The sequence below is a fragment of the Oryctolagus cuniculus genome, chromosome 2 (assembly GCF_051225735.1).
Source record: "Oryctolagus cuniculus isolate XC-2025 breed Fujian yellow rabbit chromosome 2, ASM5122573v1, whole genome shotgun sequence".
Lineage (NCBI taxonomy): Eukaryota > Metazoa > Chordata > Mammalia > Lagomorpha > Leporidae > Oryctolagus > Oryctolagus cuniculus.
Genome location: NC_142868.1, coordinates 871,858 through 892,866, shown reverse-complemented (window position 1 = coordinate 892,866; position 21,009 = coordinate 871,858). Strand labels below are relative to the sequence as shown.

Below are 21,009 nucleotides of genomic sequence, written 5' to 3'. Positions count from 1 at the left end.
CATTGCAGCTCGAGTCCCCGCTGCTCCACTTCCAGGCCAGCTCCCTGCTAACACACCTAGGGAAGGCAGCAGAGGATGGCCCAAGTCCCTGGGCCCCAGTCACTCATGTGGGAGGCCCGGATGGAGTTCCTCTTGGCTCCTGGTTTTGACCTGGCCCAGCCCTGGCCATTGCAGTCATTTGGGAGTGAATCAGCAGATGGAAGATCTGATCTCCCTGCCTCTGTCTCTCCTTCTGTCACTCTGCTTTTCAAATGAATAAATCTTTAAAGAGAGAGAGAACACGAACGTGGGACTGCTGTGTGAGGGCCTCATTCCAGGACCCGCTCTGTTACCTGCTTGTGCTCCTGACTTCTGAGAGCGGGCTGACCCTGGCCTGTGCCCACCGCGACGGGCAGGGCAGGGGTCGCAGAGGCTGCAGCCGCACACCTCTGACCCTCCCGGCACTAAGCACCCACAGTGGCCACACAGGAGGCCGTCCAGGGAGGCAGAAGTGAGCAGGAGGCTTACTATTAACAGAGGGACACGCAAATAAAATGCAGTAGAGAGAACAGAGAGAAATCAAGCAGAAATTGACAACTTAAGGGAAGATGTAAAAGACACCCTTTTGTGCCCACAACAGCCAGGGCTGGGCCAAGCAGAAGCCAGGAGCCAGGAACTCCATCCGGGTCTCCCACTTGGGTGCCCACGTGGGGCCCAAGCAACTGGGCCATCATCTGCCGCCTTCCTAGGCACCTCAGCAGGAAGCTGGACAGGAAGTGGAGCAGCCAGGACTCAACCCAGTGCTCCAACTTGGGATTCGAGTGTCCCAAGCCGTGGCTTAACCTGCTGAGCCACAACAAAGATTCCCTTTTCACTGCTGTGAAACAGAGACACCTCAGAGAACAGTCTGGAAATGCTCCCCAAGATCTAAAAGTTTCACGCTGTGTAACCGTTTGGGGACTCAGTTCCTAAGAAAATATTAAATACAGAGGAACAGAAATTATTTTCTTTACATACAAACATACCAAGTACAGCCAGATTTCAGAAGCACATATGGAGCACACGTGTGTGGAAAGGCGGCCAACACAGGCCACTCTGAGGAGAGGCACGAGGTGCCCAGCGCATGTGCCTGGCACACCTCCTCCCGGTGTGGACACCGGCTCTGCCAGGGCCCTGGGCCCCATAGTCAGCCCAGGACACACAAGAGCGCCCTGGACCGTCCCCGCCCTGTGCTCCGAGGAAGGAGGGTCCTCGTGCCTCACTGGCTCCAGCCGAGGGAGCAGGCTGGTTTCCTCCTCCCCGGGCTTGTCTGGTGTGGGTGACAGCAGGGCCTACCCCAGCCCTGCCCGGACTCCTAGCATGAGCGTCACACTCTGAGGCAAACAATGAGCCTGCACGGTCACCCTCGTGTGAGGAGGATACCTCAGCACAGCTGCCACTGCCGGCGCACACCAGTCCTCTCAAACCGTCCGTGGACTTGAGGACCATGCACTCACACACACGCACACGCACACACACGCAACAGGAGCTCCCGCGGGTCACCTTGATGTGCTTGTAGGGCGGGGGCTTGCGCTCGCTCTCTTGTGTCTCTCGGGCCTCCCTCTGAAGCTTGACTTCCCGGAAGCGAGCCTCAGCCTCCTGCAGAGCTGCAACAGTCGGTGAAGGCAATCAGACTCCGGTCAGCACACTCACGCACACTTTGAGCTCCGTATTGTAATGGTTTATTACAGACTTTCACTGGCAATGGGATCTCTAAATCCAGAGGTTATGGCAAACCATGAAAGCTGCAAAATGCCCCGAGCAGACAATGCCTCACAGAGCTACAGGTCTCGGGGCTGCCCGGGGCTGGCTCAGCACAGAGAGCCCCAAGCTTCGCGTCTGTCCGCAGCCGAGCGCGAGCGCAGGCGCGAGGCCCAGGACTCACCGTCCGAAGACAGAAACAAACGAGAGGCTCCAGGCACAGCAGGGGCAGCACAGATCATGAAGTCAGCCGGAAGTCAATGCCCGGGTCTGCCTGAGCTGGGCCACTGGCGGTCATTGACCACGCATGACCACAGTGTGCCCACGGCCGCCTACTGAGTGCGTGAGGCCACCTCCATCCTTCCTGAGACCTCCGAGGACACCGTGTGCCAAGGAGCCCACGGACAGGGACGACTCAGGTAGCTCAGTACAGCCTGTGGGGTCCCTGGCAGCATTCCAGGTGTGGACCCCTGCCCACCACAGCACGGCACAACTGGCTGATGGCTCCAGCCTCCTCCCTCCCTGCCCCCTCAAGTGAACTGCAGCTCTGCCAGCAAGGCAGCCGGGGTCCCACCTCTCCCCTGCGGCTGGGGCCCGCACTAACTGCACAGTGCTCTGCCTGCCTGCCCGTCCCCAGTGCCCAGCTGCAGGCAGACGTGAGCTGCCCGGAGAACGTGCACAGACCTAAGCGGAAAACGTCTCTCCCCACGTGCACGTTCACAAAGGCAAGCTCACAGAGTGAGTCAGCACTGAAAATAACCTAAAACGGCCTGCTACCTGCTAATGGAACTCTAGAAAGGTATTAACTGCCGCGTCTTTTCCTGTGCCTCACACACAAGTCAGTCAGAAAACTGGTTTTCTAACGGAGAATGACAGACAGAGTGGTTAGTTCACATTTCCACAGAGGTCAACTCCAAGCAGCAGAAACGAGTCACAGAAGACGCACAGAGAACACGAGAACACACGCGCACGAGTGCCCACCGCGCCCCCGATCTCCGTACCGTTTTTGAAGACTCTTCCAATCCCTCTGACCCCCTGGTAGCGGCTGCCCCGGTCCCCCTCCATGTACGGGAATACTCGCGCCTGATGCGTCCAGTAATAATCTTTAGACCCAAAGAAAAACACAGGGAATTCTCCAATCTCGTGCTTCATTTTCTGAATATTTGGGGGAACATTTTTGGGATGGCAAACTTCTGCCGGCCACCATCTATTATAAATATTAAAAACAGGGTTCATAGATTCCTCAGACAGCGACAGTAACTGCAACACTGCAAGTAAAGTGAAACGCGCACGTGTGAACACAGACAGACGCGGGCTCTGTTCGCACACCTGTAGTTCCCCAGCTTAACCCAAATGATGTCCTGGAAGTGCAGCCTCTTCCCTGCCCTGCAGTCATTGCAGAACCAGCTGCCGTCGGGCATGTCGATGTTCAGGCAGTCGGGGTGGAAGGCGGCCGGGCAGGACTCACAGCACAGCAGGCTGCCGCCTGCAACGGGAGGGTGGGCGGGCTCAGCTGGCGGCTGCTGCACACAGACCACCTCGGCCTTCGTTCTAAAACAGCAGTCCGCTCCTTATCACCGAGGTAATACTACACATGGTGAAATGCTACGGTTCATTTACAAACACGGGACTGGCCTTACGAATCACAGTTAACTCAGAAACACGGCTCAGCCACTGCTTGCAAGGCTGGCACCCCGTATCGAAGCGCCGGTTCCACCCCCAGCACTTCTGCCTCTGATCCAGCCTCCTGCCCGTGTGCTTAGCAGAGCAGCAGATGAGGGTCCCAGTGCTTGGGCCCCTGCCAGCTCTGGAGATCTGGATGGAGCTCCTGGCTATCAGCCCTGACCACTGTGGCCATTTGGGGAGTGAACCAGCAGGTACATGGAAGATCTCTCTCTGATGCTTCGCCTCTCAAATAGATAGATACACTTTAAAAACAGACAGACAGATACACTACGTGAAACTGTGGACCACCAAGTGTGGGGACATGGAAGACTCTGGTCAGTAAGCGAGCTGGTCCCTGGCCCAGGGGCCAGCCCAGGCCCTCACCTTTGGAGCACACGAAGCACCAGCTCACGTTGACGTGGGCGTGGTGCCTCTTCCCCTTCCGAGCAGTGAAGTGGCCCGTGCAGATGATGCTGTGGGAGGCGATCACCGCGCAGCCGGCTGCCAGGCAGGCGTCCCCTCCGTGATAGGCGACGGGGCAGCGCACACATCGCATCATTTTACCTGCAGACACAGACGCCCACCTGAGACACCTGACACTGCCGGCTCCCAGCACCAGCAACGGCTGAGCCTGCACACGACTGGGGACTCAGGGAGGAAATAAATCTGAAACGTTTTATGAGACGTCTTCATGAAGGCAGAGATGCTTCCAAACGTCTGAGAAAACGGACGAGCATCACAGCCGACCAGTGCTGGAGTTGGGCACGCCAGCAGCAGCTTCCCCAAACCTCCCAGAACTGCCCAGCACCTGGTGGAGAGCCTCCGGCGTCAGAAAGCGTCAGCCATCCTCCGTCCCACACACCAGAGAGGAAGCAAGGCAGATGCAACGCCATCTTACAATGTCTTTCTCACGTGAACAGCCATTAAAACCAGAATGAATATAACCTATCAAAATGGTCCAAGGGCTGGCACCGTGGCTCACTAAGCTAATCCTCCGCCTGTGGCGCCGGCACACCTGGTTCTAGTCCCGGTTGGTGCGCTGGATTCTGTCCCGGTTGCCCCTCTTCCAGTCCAGCTCTCTGCTGTGGCCCGGGAGTGTAGTGGAGGATGGCCCAAGTGCTTGGGCCCTGCACCCCATGGGAGACCAGGAGGAAGCACCTGGCTCCTGCCATCGGATCAGCGCAGCGCACCGGCCACAGCGGCCATTTTGGGGGGTGAACCAACGGAAGGAAGACCTTTCTGTCTCTCTCTCTAACTCTGCCTGTCAAAAAAAAAAAAAAAAGAAAAAAAAAAAAAGGTTCAAAGGCTGCCCCTCTCTTAACACTAAGAATTTTTAAGGTTACATCGAGGATAGGAAAGAAGGGAGAATGAGGACAGCTCTCGCATCCAAGAAAAACCCAAACTCGGCCCCATGCCAAGTCAGCGAAGGAGCAGCATGGGCCTCCCACGGCAGCTGAGCGTCAGGTGACCCTGGCAGAGAGCCGGCGAGGCCGCTGCGTCCGTTACCTTTCGAGGGCCTTGGGCCGGACGGGTTGGAAGCGTGGCAGCTTACACAGCTGTGCAGAGGGCAGCGGAAGCCCCGGCTCTCAAACACCGTGAGAGGGTACTTTCTCACGCAAGCTTCATGGTAGAACTTCCCACACTGGGTCACGACGCAGCGCTTGACATCCGTCTTGCTCTCCTTGCACACGAAGCACGAGTGCACCCCTAACGCGCAGGCGGAGAGAGGGTGGGGAGACAACTTCAATAACGGGAACTCAACTTCTGCTCACGCGACCAGCTCCGCTCTGGAGGCAGCCTGCGCTCTCTTCCCGGCCTGACGCGGGCAGCGTTCTTCAGGGAGTCCAGCCAAGGGGAGGCCGCCCTCACTGGCACCACCCCTCCCAAGAAAGGCGCTCCCTCCTGAGTGCAGCTTACCCAAGCAGACACACAGCCAGAGCGGCGCTGCAGCCAGCTGCTTCTGCCCTTGGGACCCGTTCTGAGAAGCCAGGAGACTGCTCAGGCCTGGCAGGTGGACGGGGGGCCGTGGCTGTGCAGCCTGTCCGCCTGTCTTGGCTCAGGGCGTGTGTGAGGACAGCCAGACCCGGCAGGTGGACGTGTGTGTATGTGATGTGTGTGGTGTGTGTGTGGCTGTGCAGCCCGTCTGCCTGTCTTGGCTCAGGGCGTGTGTGAGGACAGCCAGACCCGGCAGGTGGACGTGTGTGTGTGGGTGTGTGTGTGATGTGTGAGAGTGTGTGGCTGTGCAGCCTGTCCGCCTGTCTTGGCTCAGGGCGTGTGTGAGGACAGCCAGACCCGGCAGGTGGACGTGTGTGTGTGTGTGTGTGGCTGTGCAGCCTGTCTGCCTGTCTTGGCTCAGGGCGTGTGTGAGGACAGCCAGACCCGGCAGGTGGACGTGTGTCTGTGTGTGTGGTGTGTGTGTGTGGCTGTGCAGCCTGTCTGCCTGTCTTGGCTCAGGGCGTGTGTGAGGACAGGCAGACCCGGCAGGTGGACGTGTGTGTGTGTGTGTGGTTGTGCAGCCTGTCCGCCTGTCTTGGCTCAGGGCGTGTGTGAGGACAGCCAGACCCGGCAGGTGGACGTGTGTATGTGGGTGTGTGTGTGGTTGTGCAGCCTGTCCGCCTGTCTTGGCTCAGGGCGTGTGTGAGGACAGCCAGACCCGGCAGGTGGACGTGTGTGTGTGTGGGTGTGTGTGTGGCTGTGCAGCCTGTCCGCCTGTCTTGGCTCAGGGCGTGTGTGAGGACAGCCAGACCCCTCGGGTCAGCTCACAGCTGTTCTTTCTGCTGGAGCGGAAGCTCACACTGACGCTGTCTTCCTGTGAACTTCCGTGTCTGCGGGAAGGAGCGGCAGAACTCCAGCCTGGGACGGGTCGCGGCACACTGGGAGGAGGGGGAGCCTGCCCTGACCCGCCCCACCCCATGACCTGCCTCAGTTGCAGCACTTGCCTGAGGCACACTCGCTGCAGGTAAACCTCCCTTCTGGTCTCCTGGAGAGCCCGAGGCAGGCCAGGTGGAACGCGCCACAGCAGGGGCCTTCGCACAGCAGCAGGCTGCCCGTCTTCTCACACAGCTGCGACAGGGACAGAAAGGGCGGCATCAGGAGTGCCCTGCACCTTTCCTGGGTGCAGGTGACACTGACTGTTTCCAGCCGCGGAAAACCCCACTCTGTCACTCAGAGAAACAAGCGTCTGTGGGTAATGAACAGTGTCAGGCAGAAATCGGAGGGCAGCACAAGCTCACAGACACCGTGAGCTAGCAGTGCCTTGCACAGGTGTGCACTTCCCACAGCAAGCAAGGATGACAACCAGGGCGGAAAGGACCAGCACAGCGCTGCAGGGACAGGCGGGGCACCGGGCCTGACGGGCACACTGAGGCAGAGACCAGTCGTGCCTGGCTGGTGACAGCGAGCGCTCCGCACACACCAACCGTACCACCCAGAAGCTCCAACTTGATCAGAGTCTTGAGGGTGGGACAGGGGCTGAGCAAGGTCGCTGTGCCAGGACACAGCCCAGGCCCTGGCTTCCAAGTCACCAAACCCGGCGTCACGGCTCCCACACCAGCATGGCCGCCCAGGGCCAGGCCGACGAGGTGTGTGTTCTAGCAGGGAGACGGAGACCTCAGCTCAGCTCCCGCCCTCTTCCACACAGGCCGCACTGATCATGTGAGACGCACCCCACGTGAGCTGGCAACGCTGCAGGCAACCTAACTCCCCCGGAGCAGGAACCATGAGTGGTGATGGGCACGGGGAAGGGTCTGGAGGAAGGAAGGGACGGCCAGGGCCCACGCTGCCTTGCCTCACCTGACACACGTACTCCTTCTTGGCGGCCACTCCGCGTTCAGACTTTTTAGATGAGACGGACACCTCTGTCTGTGTTTCGTCCGCACTTTCATACGGGGACTCTGAGGGCTCGTCTCCCGGACTGTCTGAGACCTGGAGATGAAGGAGGCGGGCCACAGTTCACTAGTCACAGAAGGACGTCACACACGGGCCCCGCCCCGCCTCCTCGCCCACGGGGTGCGCCGGCTGCACATCCTCCGCCCGTTGTGGCGATGAAACTTGTCGGCTGAGCGGTGCGGAGGGCTCAGAGTGGACTCTGCCCCACCGAGCACTGCATATACCTGTGTGCACGCCTATGCCTTACAGATGAGATCAGCTCACTCTGTGGCTCGGGGCCCAAGCGTCTCAGCCTTTCTTACCAACGCTCAGTCCAGCTAGTCTAAGACATACACGCTCACACTGAAAGACTAAAGGAAGCAAGGCGAAGCATCGAAGCGAAGGCTCCGTGAGGCGGCTGTGCCGTCACCACGCTGCAGGTGACAGCGGGCTCTTCCAGAAGGGGTTCCTTCACTGAGCGACTCGCACCCGCACACTGCCTGTTCTCTTCCCCCTCCTGTCGCCCGTCCCCCCATCCCTCCACCCCCAAGTACTTCACAGTCCCTCTCTCCCCCCCACCAGGAGAGCAAGGCAGGGAGAAGCAAGGCAAAATCCGCATGCCGTTGCTAACATTCGCATCTATGTAGGAGGCCCGGGAGCAGCTGTGGAAGTCGTGTACACGCGTGACCTGCAGGCGACCACAAAGACCATGCTAAAACCTCACCTCACACCCAGCGTTTCACCCACACCTGACAAGCTTTTTTTGCAAATGTTCACATGAAAAAAAAGCGGGAACCTTCTTTGTCTAGCTGCCACCTTGGGTGTCGTAAGGCGTTCGGTCTCTTCACTGCTGGGCAGGCCAGTGTTGGAAGTGGAACAGCGCCACAGCAGGAGCCACACCCCCGATCGCGGGCGTGTGTGCTCAAGTTGGCTGGCTGCCAGTGAACAAAAGCTGAAAGCTGGAACCGGGCCATACCAGAAAAGCAAAACCAAACCCCACCAGCAAATCTGACCAATCCTGTGGCCTCGTCAACGAGCCTTTTCCAGGTTTAGCTCATTGAAATTAGAGGGGATGATGGAAGAAAAACATGGACAAAAAGTAAACACAGGAGTCTTTGCAGACTTAAAATCAGCGCTCAGGTGGGCAGACTTCCCCAGGGCTCTCGCTGGTGCTGGCTGCTGACTCGGCAGGGACAGGCGCACGGGCCCTGTTCCTACTCACTAGACACAGCCGGCGAAAACACGAAGTCACAGAGAAGCAGCCAGTGAGACGGTCTTCTCACCTTCCCAGGAGGATGAACGCACATTAGAGCAGGGTCACGTTCAAGGTCACTGGGACTGCCATCCCTCACTGGTCAGCAGCCAGAAAGAGGCTCCGAGTGCAGCAGACTCAAGCACAAGCATTCATCAAACAGGGCAACAGGTCGGGGGAGGGGCGACGCTGAGAACTTGTGAGGGGAGACCGCAGTGGGCGCTGGAGGAGCCCGTCATCGGGAGCTGCTGGTCACTTGGCCTGGCCAGGGCCCTGCTTACAGAGCAGCCCTGTGGCCAGCAGAGGCTGACTTCTCTGACTGACGGAGGAGCCGAGGCCCACGGAAAGGGGCCTTCGTCACGGGCTCAGCAGAACAGAGCCCAGGGCTGTATTCGGCAAGCTCTGCTCTTCCCTTCACCTGGCTGGGACATTTAAAAGTTAACAAAAAAAAAAAAGAGTTCATGGAGAGGAAGACAGAAAACACAAACCAGTCCTGGGTTAGAGGAAGGAACAGCACCTTTTATTTAAGATTTACAGAAAAGTTAGCACGTTTCCACTTGGAGATATTCCTAAATTAACAAAGTCTGTTTGAGGAATAAACACTGAGTACATATTTTGAAGGGAAATATAAATGTTAACGACACACAGGAGTTCCGTTTCCTGATTGGGTCTGAGATCCACATACAGAACACAGACCTTACAATGTCACAGTCCATGGCACAGGTTGCACAAGATTCAGACCTTGATCCCACCACACCCCTTCCCCACGCCCGGACGGACCCCTAGCCACAGTCGGGAAGGATCCGACGGCGCTCCACTCAGAACCCCCGCAAGAAGAGCCAGGCGCGCCGCGGCACAGCGGGAGCTCCGCCTCCACGTGCACAGGTGCCGCCATTCGTGGAAGGGCACATTCACCTGTGCGGTCCCAACACAGTCCCAGAGCTCAGTCTAGGGCATCTACGCTCTATTCCGTATCCAATAGGATGCATTTGGAAAAAGAGAAGTGCAGTGACTCAAAGGACACAGACTGTCAAGAACTTCCCGGTGCTTCCCGCATCACCGAGGCCACGCTGGCGGCACCGATTCCCAAGCAGCTCAGTTCCTGACTTTGCAAGCTTCCTTGGGTTTGGAAACACTGCCTCCTCTCTACTCAGTGTGTGCGATACCAAGGCGCCTATTTGCCTCAGGAAGGACATTCCTCAGGGGCGGGGGACGCAGTCTCCTTGACACACCCCAGGGACTTTTCCAGAAGACATTACCGAACGTGAAATAGCCTAGTGAACGCATCCCAGCCAACTGCTAGAGACAACACCGCCGTCAGGGTGACTTACGTGACCTGCACAGGGCCCACCTGCTGTGACCACAGAGCAGCCCCTACTCTGCAGGGTGGTGCCACATACAACGACAAAACAAATCCCCTCACAGGTTGAATACTACATCAGTTTGAAATACAATTACAGACCTTGAACAGTAAATAGTTCTATAAAGCAACATTACTTCATGGTTAGGTTATGCTTCTGTAAAGGAAGGAGTGGTAACTAGAAGTATTTTCACACAGTGTTTGGATTTACAAACGACCAGAATCCTGTGCTCGGCAGATCTGACGAGCTGAAAATCCAACAACTCATCTCAGGTCTTCCATGTTGACATCACAGTGAAATACCAGAGTAGTGAAAATAACTTGCGAATAAGTCATTCATCTAAAGTATAATTCATGTAATTCTTATTAAAATGACCCTTCTAGGTAGCACAGACTAGAACCTCCCTACTGCCCCTCCATTCTAGGGTTAGGGCTGGGTGTGAGTCATCAAGAACACAAGCAATCTCGCTTCTCAGAACACAACTGTGCTTCACATTCATTTTCTAACCTGCGTGGGCTCTGTGTGGCCAGGCAGCCCCTGGCCAAGGGCAGCGAGAACAGAGCGACAGGCCGTGCCGCGGCTGCTCTCGACTCAACGCCTGCCCTTGCCAAAGGCAAAAGGAGCTCCAAAAGGTCCCGCCGACCCAACCTCGTCCCGGCTGTGTCCTCAGCAGTGGCTACCCTGGAGGGAGTGGGCTAGGGCCAGGCTTGGCACGGCTGGCTGGCTGCAGGCTACGGGCTGAGTTGCATCTGCAGGGGACTTGAAAAGGACGACACCGCTGCCTGCTTCCACCAAGCACACCGACCAGCACACCCTCTGGCCAGGCCAGAGCCCCTGCCTTCCTCTCCATCATTTCTTGAAAATACAATGTGCCTGGATGATTAGATACTCCAAAACATGGCCAGAGTTCATGCTGAAAGGCCAGCAATCCCAGGGGAAAACTACAAATGTGCATCTAATACACGGCCTGCAGTCAGGGTGCGGGACTCCCTGGCTGGAAGAGGCCCCTTCACCCCTGCAGTGTGAGGAAGGGGAACACCACACCCACAGTCTCCCACCTCCCGGGGACACTCAATGGCCCATCACTGGCAGCTGAGTCAGCGGCGATCTCTAACATTCCAGTTAAACAATAAAAGCAGCACCCAAATGGGTGGGTCAAAATAAATTTCATTGACCAAAAGTCTTCAAAATGTACAGAAGTTAGTGTGTTTCCTTACACAGACTTCAGAAGCTAATGAGAAGCCAGCGACTGCTTAGCGCGCTTTCAGAGGCGCTTTCTCGCACGAGACAGTGGTATTTGTTCCTCCAGCACGAACGGAATTCAGATTTACAGCCTGAAATATCAACAGCAGTCGTCAGCGACTGCTTCTCCTGGCACCGGTTTTCAGAGCTGAGGAGATGAGGTTTAAAGCATCAGGTGCTGACAGTGTCACACCAAGTCAAAGGGTGCTCACCTGGTCAAAAGTTCGCTCGGACAGAATAATCTTTTAAGTAAATTAACAATGTTAAGAGGACTGCACACGTTTGAGAAGTGTAGAACGTTACAAATCAAGTGAAAAAATGAGGCCATCTTGCTCTGAATCTCACGGCTCTCATTTTCCATCTGCGCTGCCTGGTAGAGGGAGGCCTGTGGGTGGGGGTGTCACAGAACACTCCCCCACCACCCCCTGGGAGCTGCTCTTCCCCTCAGGAAGGTCCAGGGGACCCACGGGTGCTCCGCTCACACCAGGACCAGCACCAGCCCACAGCCTGGCCCCTGCTCACAGACTCCGGGCGACAGCCTTCGCAGGGGCATGTGTGAATCTCTGTAACGTCAGACACATACATGGGCACATTTTCTGTTTTTAGAACTAGACGCTAAATTTACCATCTGAGTTCAGGACACTCCATGATAGACTCGTGGCAGGCCCTGGACTCACGCACCACCAGGCAAGCCCCTGGTCCAGCCACTCCCACACACTTCTGGGCACAAATCTTGGCCAAGAGGCAATGGGAGTAAGAACCTTGCTACTGAGTTTAGATCTCATGCATGGCTTTCTACTCCTCTCCTCTGGTGTCCTCAGGGTAACATCCCCAACCCTGGGACTGGCTGAAGTCTCCCTCAGCTTCCACATGCAGCAGCTCAACAGAAACCCGGGCCTCACACACACCTGCGGCGAGGGGCTCACGGACGCCGAAGCCCTGCATCCCGGGGCAGGAGAGACGAGTCTCCAGGCTCCACGCACCCCACACAGCCACCCTCTGCCTACGGCTTCCTGCTCGGCAGAGAGTCTGCTTAGGTTTCTTGCTGGTTTTCAGGAACATGCTCTTAAAAGAATGAACCATTTCAGGCTGAGAGGTACGGGTATAAGGTGACACACGAAGGTGAAAACGGAGTCATTGTGACTGAGGAACACTTCACTCCCGCAGGGGAGGCAGAAACCCACCATCTGAGAGGCCATCTCAGAAGCCAGCGGCTCTTGGACCTCAGCAAACACTGCAGCCTCACTGCTGACGTGTGCGCTCACCTGGGACGCTCTCCATTATACTGCACAACCACTACAATCTCAGCTGTCACAGATGCAGACAAGTCTCGCCTCTGAACACCGCAAGGCTTTTTGTTTCATTTTGTTTTACTAGACAGCCACAAGCAGGGTACAGGAAAGATGGCTGGAAGCCAGTCAAACGGGATCATTAAAATGATTCGGTGTATGACATAAAGCAAAACTCATCTCAACAACGGAGTCCCAAAGTCTCAAGGCTAAACAGGCATAACTGCTACTTTAACATTTCTAGAAATGAAGGAATTCCACGTTCAATCAGCAGCGTAATGAATTTTCATGTACTGACAGACAATACCGCTGCTCCCTGCTGCGTCCCTCAGGGGAGAGCCCTGCCCACTGCCTGCCCAGCGGAACCTGCGTGGAGCTGAGCACACGGAGCACACCGCCTGCCTCTGCCCAGCGGTCACCTTCCCCATGTTCCCAGGGGAACGAGGCCCTTGCCACAGTCTCATCTGTTCTCCTCCACGCCCTGTGTACACTGCGCAGTCGTGGTTCCTCCACAGACGGCGAGCACCCACCCTCTGGCTGATGCACCACACACTGGTTAGCAGCCACCCACCCACAAGTCATGCCGCAACTTCAAATGAAATCCCTTACTTCTCACAAAAAGCCTTCCAGGCTCGTCTCTGCTTGGAGTGACCCCTTCTTGAACCAGGGCCATTTTTTTACCACTTTTGTTCATACTTTCAGAAGTAGTGATATTTTTGAGAATTTAAGATTTATTCAAGCTTTTCATGTCCTTTGGGAACAGTGCAGTGTGGACCGCTCTTGGGCCACCCTGGAGCCACATATCCTCTACATCTGAGCAGAACCAGGAGAGCAACCCCGCCCCCGCCCTCAGCCACACAGTCTAGCGCCCTCTGGTGTCACTCCAACAAAGCGTGCTCGGCCGTGTATGCGTTTATTGTACCCTGTGTGCACAATGCAGTTCATAGGGTCACTTTTCATGCCAAAGCAAAACCTATACTTTTGGATAAAACTGAGTGGCGGGGTTGTATTGTTTTATTGTACAGCCGTCACCGTCATGACAGCGAGCCACTGAGCTGCCAGGCTCCAGGCACCTGGGTGCCACATGCACATTACTTCATGTCTAGCACAGAGCACCAGTCGGGGACATTCCTTACAGGTCCAATGCATCCGGGGCATCTGCTGAGAATAAACCGAGTGCTATTCCCGTGCTGCTGTGGGAGGCTGAAGGGCACACACATGGGGCTTCTTCCTCACCATGCAAACATGCGGGCACCCTGGGTACACCCCCCGGCCAGTCACCCAAGATTAAGACATTCAAACATGATGGTCGGTGTTCTACAAAAGCAACTGAAGAAGTGACTGGCGTCACCAACCTCACTATGGTACCCACCCAGGGATCAGTCAAGAGTCATGGTTCACAATGATACTGCAAATGATACTTTTCCTAAAAAGTTACTGTATCTAGTGTCATAGGAAAAATGCTCAGTAAAAAAGGACAGAATCAAAACTCTTCCTGCCTTTCACGTTGGAAATTAGTTTAATATCTACAGTATTGAATACATTTCATTGGCAATGAGAATTGACAAGAACTCCTTAATGTGTGCTGTTTTGTTTCTGAAGGTACAGATGCTGACATTTTTTCAATAAAAATTCCGTACATTATGAACTAGAGGAGAAAAACGACCTGCAGCAGGACCACCCTTCAATGCGGAGTCACCGTCGCGGCTCTGGGACGGCCCCTGATTGAAGGGCCTCCTTTTCAACTGGAAATCTACATTGATCATTGGCATATGAATGTGTTTCTATCATGAAATGAATGTGATTGATTAAATGGCCTTGATTAAGTATCTTACCTTGGTCTTAAAATTTGTTATCTGTTTTCTTCATTGTATGTGTTTATTAATACCAGTAAAAACAGATTATCACACATCTTCCATAAAATGATTGTGATAGAAATGTCACTTAGTGTGTACGATGATACACCACCTGCAGCAGACATCTTGGAATATTACATCATTTTAAGTGCAGTACAGGGCAGCTGAGTTCAAATCCAACTTGACTGATGTGGGCTCCCATAAAAGCTGTTACCAGTGAAGGCGAAAAAAATAAGAATTTGCTCTACTAAGGGAATAAGAAATGAAGTTACACAACACTTACATCACATTAATTCCTTCACAGGCCTTCATCATGCAAGTGTGGAATTCCAATCTAGTCTCTGCACTGGAGTGACGTAGCAGCATGTATTATAATTATTTCATATAAATTTTATCACACACACATTTCTCAAAAAGAATTTAAACCACAACGTGACCTAAAGTGTCTTGAGTAAAAACTCTAGGAAAATCCCTTATCTCAATCGAGTGCGATGAAAGGAAGGAAATAAAAACATGCAGAGTGTGTGCCCCAGTAAGGAACCAGTCTGGCCCCTAACAGCCACCCCAGGGCCACCTGACCCACTCCAGAGCCAGGCCTGGTGGTCTGCAGGTCTGAGCACACTACCCCTTGCTGTGCACACTGCAACATCACGGAAAAATCTATGAATTCACCTGAAGTGCATTTAAATTCTGTCAAAGTGAACTCTAATGAAGATTTACATAAACCACAAAGTGGCCTAATGGAGGGGGCCTAGGAATATAAATGTTTTTATAAAAGGAACATGAATATATACTACCGGATCTAGGCATCACCTTCAAAATGCAGAAAGGTCTATGCGTTTCATGTATTTAAGATATAATATAAATGTCTTTAATAATTGGTCAACTCTTCAGCGCTGAAGAATTAAAAATCAATTAAGTCTAGTAATTATAAAAGCTTCCTCCAAGCCTCCCAGGCTCAGAGCACTGTCTAACCCAGACACTGAGCTCTCCTGACCATCAGCTCGTCTAGCTCGTCCTGGTGGCCTCCCCTGGTCCTGCAAGCCCTGGTCTTTCATACACAAGTCACAGTCAGAAACAGACAAGACTTCAGTAGCCTCAGAGTTTTGCTGTCTCTGGTATCTGACAACAGTGTCAATGTATCAGGTAGATACATGAACCAAAACACCATGCAAGAAACTCATCAAAAGTCTAAGTAAAACTGCCTGCTGTAGCCTAAGGGGCTACAGAACCACAACTTCTTTGTTTCTAATATTATTTGGAATCGCAGACCACCTTCCAGTACCTTTCTAGGAAACTAACCTGAACTTAAACAAAGAAGAAAGGAAAAAGGAGAAGGAACCTGTATAAACTTTGCCTTTCCACGTTTCACGTTCTGGTAGGCTCCCAGAAGTTCCCTGCGGAGTTCTGTGTCTCCGTGAGTGTGTCCAAAGGTAATGCTCAGTTACCTACATGTATCAACTGGAGGCAGGCCCAGGCCCAGTGTGCGAGCAGCTCCTGACCACTGCTGACCACTGCTGACCACTGCTGAGCTGAGTCACTACAGAAACCTACTCAGGAGTGGCCCAGACTGACGCCACCACTAGGAAGCACAACAGCAAGCCACACTGGGCGCCTCACGGGACTGCCCCAGTCCCTGACCTTCTAGCCCAGGAACATCCGCCCTTCCTCACACAGGAGGAAACAGCTGAAGCCACCCCGGCCCTCCTGGAGTCCAGGGCAGAGAGCAGCACTCCGGCCCAGCAGGAGGAAGGGGCCTATCCAGTCCTGTCTCACTTCCCTGCTCCAAAAAACCCAAGGTTATCACCGCCTCATGAAACAGAATCACTGGGAACTTAAATAATAAGAAATTAAAACTTGGATGTAAAAGCTTCATGCAGGCAGTCACTAAAATCAGGAAGCCAAACTACCTCTGGACAAAAAAGTGTCCTGTCTGCATTTTGCGGCAGTTTTCTGTTTTGTTCTGGCAGTGGCAAAGACTTGATTTGCTGATGGCGCCTGCGTGTCATGTAATGATGGCAGGTGATGCCTCACAGCTCTCACGTTGCTACCACAAACTGTGCGAGCCCAGAAAACACGAGTTGTGTACAATGGCAGTTCTAATTCACCTCAACAAAGAATGCCAGAATTTAAAGGGCCAAAAACATGGATCCAAAGCCATGGGATGCTGGAGGACGAGAAAATAGTTGGCCTCCTCCACAAGCCTGGTCTGGAAGCAGCAGGAATCAGGTGTGGCCTGTGAGCCACCCTCCATCCCACCCAGCACTGAGTGCGACAGGACCAGCGTCTCACTGGCTCAGGCTGGCCTCGTGTGGGAGACAGTGTGAGGGCTATGCAGAGCACGTTTTTAAGACAAATGTCAAGAACAAGCAAACTGCATCGACTGAAGTATATACGTACATTTACACATACACTGTGTGTTTGTATATTTGAAATGCTCAAATAAACTAAAATAGCGCACTGGTTTTTTCCACTTCATGAATTTTAGATAGGTCAGGGGACCTAAAAGTCTCCTACCTCTATGGAGAATACCAAGGGTATGCTCATCAGATCTGACCTTTACTCACACCACAACGTGGTTTACTCCATGGCCTCCATGGGAATGCCATGATTATCATCATTATTATTGTTTTACCTCATTCTCAGTTAAGGACGCAGAAGGAGATGAACTTTTGCTAAACCCAAGAGCTGAAGACGCTGCCGCGGAGGCTCGGTTTCGCTTCTTCAGGGGTTTGCATGCATCCGACAGATTTTTCGTTGCTGTAAATAAGAAAAAAAATGGTTATAAAGTTTGAAGTCTTACACCCTCAGTTTCTTTACTGATTTAAAAATACTCCTCAAATAAGTGAAGCTAAAACGTGAACCTTCCAGGCCCCTTTGCTGAAGGAGGGCTTCACACTTTTTATCATGAACAACCTGAATGTAGACAGAGCAGACAAACTGTACAGTGATCTCTATGTCCTCACTGTTTGGCCCCCAGATCCATCATCTGGGGCCAATGTGGCTCCACGCACACTTGGTTCCACACTGTTCTGCCAGACTGATTATTCTGAAGCAAATCCCAGATCAATAATTTCATCAACAAGAAGCCTGGTCCACCTGAGGGGCCTTCAGAAGGTACACAGCATGAAAACACTATGTATCGACTCCAATGGTTTGCCCAAATACATTTATCTTGTAACCCAATTTTTCTCAAATTTTTTGAAGTATACCCATATATTTTTTTTTTTTTTTTTGACAGGCAGAGTGGACAGTGAGAGAGAGAGACAGAGAGAAAGGTCTTCCTTTGCCGTTGGTTCACCCTCCAATGGCCGCCGCGGCCAGTGCGCTGCGGCCGGCGCACCACGCTGATCCAATGGCAGGAGCCAGGTGCTTTTCCTGGTCTCCCATGGGGTGCAGGGCCCAAGCACCTGGGCCATCCTCCACTGCACTCCCTGGCCACAGCAGAGAGCTGGCCTGGAAGAGGGGCAACCGGGACAGAATCCGGCACCCCAACCGGGACTAGAACCCGGTGTGCCGGCGCCGCTAGGCGGAGGATTAGCCTAGTGAGCCGCGGCGCCGGCCAGTATACCCATATTTCTAAAACAAAGTTTTGAATATGACCACAATACCTCTTCCATGCTTGCACATAACAATTCCTTTACATCATCAAACATTCAGTCAACACTGAAATGTTGTGTTGCTCACAGCTGGTTCTTTAAGACCAGCGCAGCACCTCCCACGGCAGGAATACAGCTCTCTGCGGCCTTCGCGACCTCTCCTTCCCAGGGCTTCACTCCCTTTCTAGGAAGAGCTGACGCAGCAGATTCTTCAACAAACCACGAGACGGGTATTTCACAGAGATAATCCAGGACGAGGTGCATGGAGCCCTCACCCCTCTCACTGTTCTGGCAGCGATTTTTCATGGACTTATTTTAAGCTAATTCAGAACCACAGAGGAGGCACACGGGATCTACATATTGAGGAACAAAGGGATTTAAGGGGAAACCTGGCCCACCATGTAAAATGAAACAATAAAGCCAAGTGAAAAATCAGTAGGAGAATCACTTGAATAAAATTCAACTAAATTCTTAAAACACCTTACACATTAATTTCCTTTTTCAACTGCATGAAACCCCTCCTCCTTTTCCTCTGAGATTCAACTTTAGCTGTCCACTGCTCCTGAGTGCTTCACAGACCCACCCACCCTCACCCTGCATCAGCCCCTGGGAGCCCCTGGGGGCGGCCGTCCACCACATTACCTGCCTGGCTCTTGAGCAAGGAGGTCGTCTCTGTGGCCTTGTACGAGCTTGTTCTGGTGGTTTTGTCAGTGAGCACGTCCCTCTGTTAAGGAGAGAAACAACCTCCTAATATCAAGGAACACAGGGTGCTGCGACTTGCCCGACAGAAGCTTCAACCTTGGTCACCTGACAGCTGCGCCACCTCAGACCGTGTCCACTTGTGTGCCTCTACTCTAGTGTCTGCCAGCTCATACAAGTGTGTTCTAGATAATCCCTCAGCTTTCTGCTGAATCCAAAGCTGAGGATGAAGTAAATAAATTGCTTCTCGAATGCCTGCTGCCCGAGAGGCTGCCTCATCAGATGTGAAGGTCAGTGAAGCAGGAAACACCCGTCTCCACGCACCGGGGCAGTGCTGCCTGCTGGTCACCCCCGCCATTCACTCAGGTCCTCCTCGCCCATCTACCTGACACCAGGGAAGGTAGAGCAGCATGGTCGGGGGTGCTCACAAAGACTGGACAAGAGAACGGATGCAGAGTGGGCACTGTAGCACAGTGGGTTAAGACATCACACACAACGACAGCGTCCCATACCAGAGTGCTGGCTACTCCGCTTCCAGTGCAGTTTCACACTAACGCACCTGGGAAGCAGACGAGGGCTCAAGCACACGAACCCCTGCCACTCCTGGGAGAGGCCCGGCTGGGATTCCTGGCTCTTGGCTTTGGCCTGGCCCAGCACTGACTGTGGTGGCTATTTGGGGAGTAAATCAGTGGATGAGAAATCTTTCTCTCTCTCCCCCTCTCCTTCCCCATCACTGTTTTAAATCGGGAAAAAGAAAAACAGATAATGGGCACATGGCCCTTGGAAAGTCAGCCACACCTCGGCCATACTCAGAACACACAGGAGTCACATGCAGTGTGGCCTGGCTGATAAGAATCAGGCTAGAGGAAACACCAGTGCTTTTTATAGATGGTACTTCCAGAGCTATTAGCTAATAAAACATTTCTACTTAGCTACTTCATGTAAATTTTGGTATTTTGGATGTCCAGGGTCACACAAATCATTTACACAAATATTTCAAAGCAACTAATTTCAGTATGACTGCCAGTAAAGAGCTGCTTTAATAAGTGGTGGCCAGAGGAAATAGTACGTGTGTGCTTCCTGGTAACCACAAACTCACAGCTCAAGGTGAACTCCACCGAGCCGCAGTGTAAACAACTCCACCAGACAGCAGGTGCCCAGAAGAGTGTTGACAGGAAAAATGGGGCAAGGCCTGCCTGCTCCCCTAACCTGGGAGTGACTTCTAAAGTGACCAGATAGATGACACAGTGCCCACAAGCCTGCACTTCAGTAATACATGATTTATTTCCCATTCTCCAAGATAAGCTAGGACCAACACTTGATTTAGGTAAGTAAAAGTTAGTATCAGCTTTACTCAGTCGTAAGTACACAACTACTTTACAAAACAATTACTGCACACATATAAATTCAAACAAAGTACACAGCCTGCTTCACCCCTCCGTTCTCAAGACCACTGGAGTGAGTGCTGCCAGGAAGGGCTCAAGTCCTCACATGCACGGGCACGGTGTGCTGGACACAACTGTCCACTCTTTCTCTGGATTTATGGACCTTAGTCAGTCCACTCCCTCCTGACACCAGCCAAACCCTGTCCCTTGACAGAGGCTGGCATCCAAGGCCCTAGGGAGCCACTGTGGAGAGTGGGGCTTGTGTGTCTCTGCTGCTCCTTGCCCGTTGCTCCACGCAGGCCTACACTCCCACTGCGTAAAGAGTAACAAGAAATACCAGCAAACTGGTAATTTTTTTTTATTTGAAAGGCAGTAAAGGGAGAGGAGGAGGGGGAGGAGGAGGGAGGAGGGAGGAGGGAGAGAGGGAGAGAGGGAGAGAGGGAAAGAGAGAGAGAGGTCTTTCATCTGCTGGTCCATTCCCCAAATGGCTGTAATAGCCGGGGCTGGGGCTGAACCAGGACAAAGCCAGGAGCTTTCAGGTTCTCCCACGTGGGTGCAGGGACCAAGCACTTGGGCCACCTTCCACTGCTTTCCCAGGCCATGAGCAGAGAGCTGGAATGGAAGTGGAGCAGCCGGGACTCGGACCACTGTCCATACAGGATGCAGGCACTGCAGGTGGAGGCTTAATCCTCTACAGCACAGCTCTTGCCCCCAGTTCATAACTTTTTTATTGAAATATAACATACATGGACCTCTAACAGATTTTTAGTTTCATGTCAATTCATTATTCACACATTGATTAATAAGCTCCATAGAAAAAGTCTTTTTTTTTTGCGGCGCCGGCACACCGGGTTCTAGTCCCGGTCGGGGCGCCGGATTCTGTCCCGGTTGCCCCTCTTCCAGGCCAGCTCTCTGCTATGGCCAGGGAGTGCAGTGGAGGATGGCCCAGGTGCTTGGGCCCTGCACCCCATGGGAGACCAGGAAAAGCACCTGGCTCCTGGCTCCTGCCAGGATCAGCGCGGTGCGCCGGCTGCAGCGGCGGCCATTGGAGGGTGAACCAACGGCAAAGGAAGAC

The 21,009-nt window shown here is 53.5% G+C and overlaps 1 protein-coding gene across 8 annotated transcripts in view; it reads right to left on the bottom strand.

Moving 5' to 3' along the window:
• The window catches only part of NSD2 (nuclear receptor binding SET domain protein 2), a 99,731-nt gene that overhangs the window by 17,695 nt on the left and 61,027 nt on the right, over nt 1-21,009 (bottom strand). For 6 of the 8 annotated variants that reach the window (XM_070067968.2, XM_070067969.2, XM_089324862.1 and 3 more), the window contains 9 exons: nt 18,493-18,574; nt 16,887-17,011; nt 7,177-7,308; nt 6,324-6,447; nt 4,891-5,091; nt 3,769-3,948; nt 3,049-3,205; nt 2,721-2,926; nt 1,522-1,625 (listed from right to left, as the gene is read on the bottom strand). In XM_070067968.2, coding sequence (XP_069924069.1) covers nt 1,522-1,625; nt 2,721-2,926; nt 3,049-3,205; nt 3,769-3,948; nt 4,891-5,091; nt 6,324-6,447; nt 7,177-7,308; nt 16,887-17,011; nt 18,493-18,574 — 1,311 coding nt within the window. Of the gene's footprint in view, nt 1-1,521; nt 1,626-2,720; nt 2,927-3,048; nt 3,206-3,768; nt 3,949-4,890; nt 5,092-6,323; nt 6,448-7,176; nt 7,309-13,895; nt 14,459-16,886; nt 17,012-18,492; nt 18,575-21,009 lie in introns of those variants that run through there. The other 2 variants (XR_011386168.2, XM_070067972.2) reach the window with 2 other exon arrangements.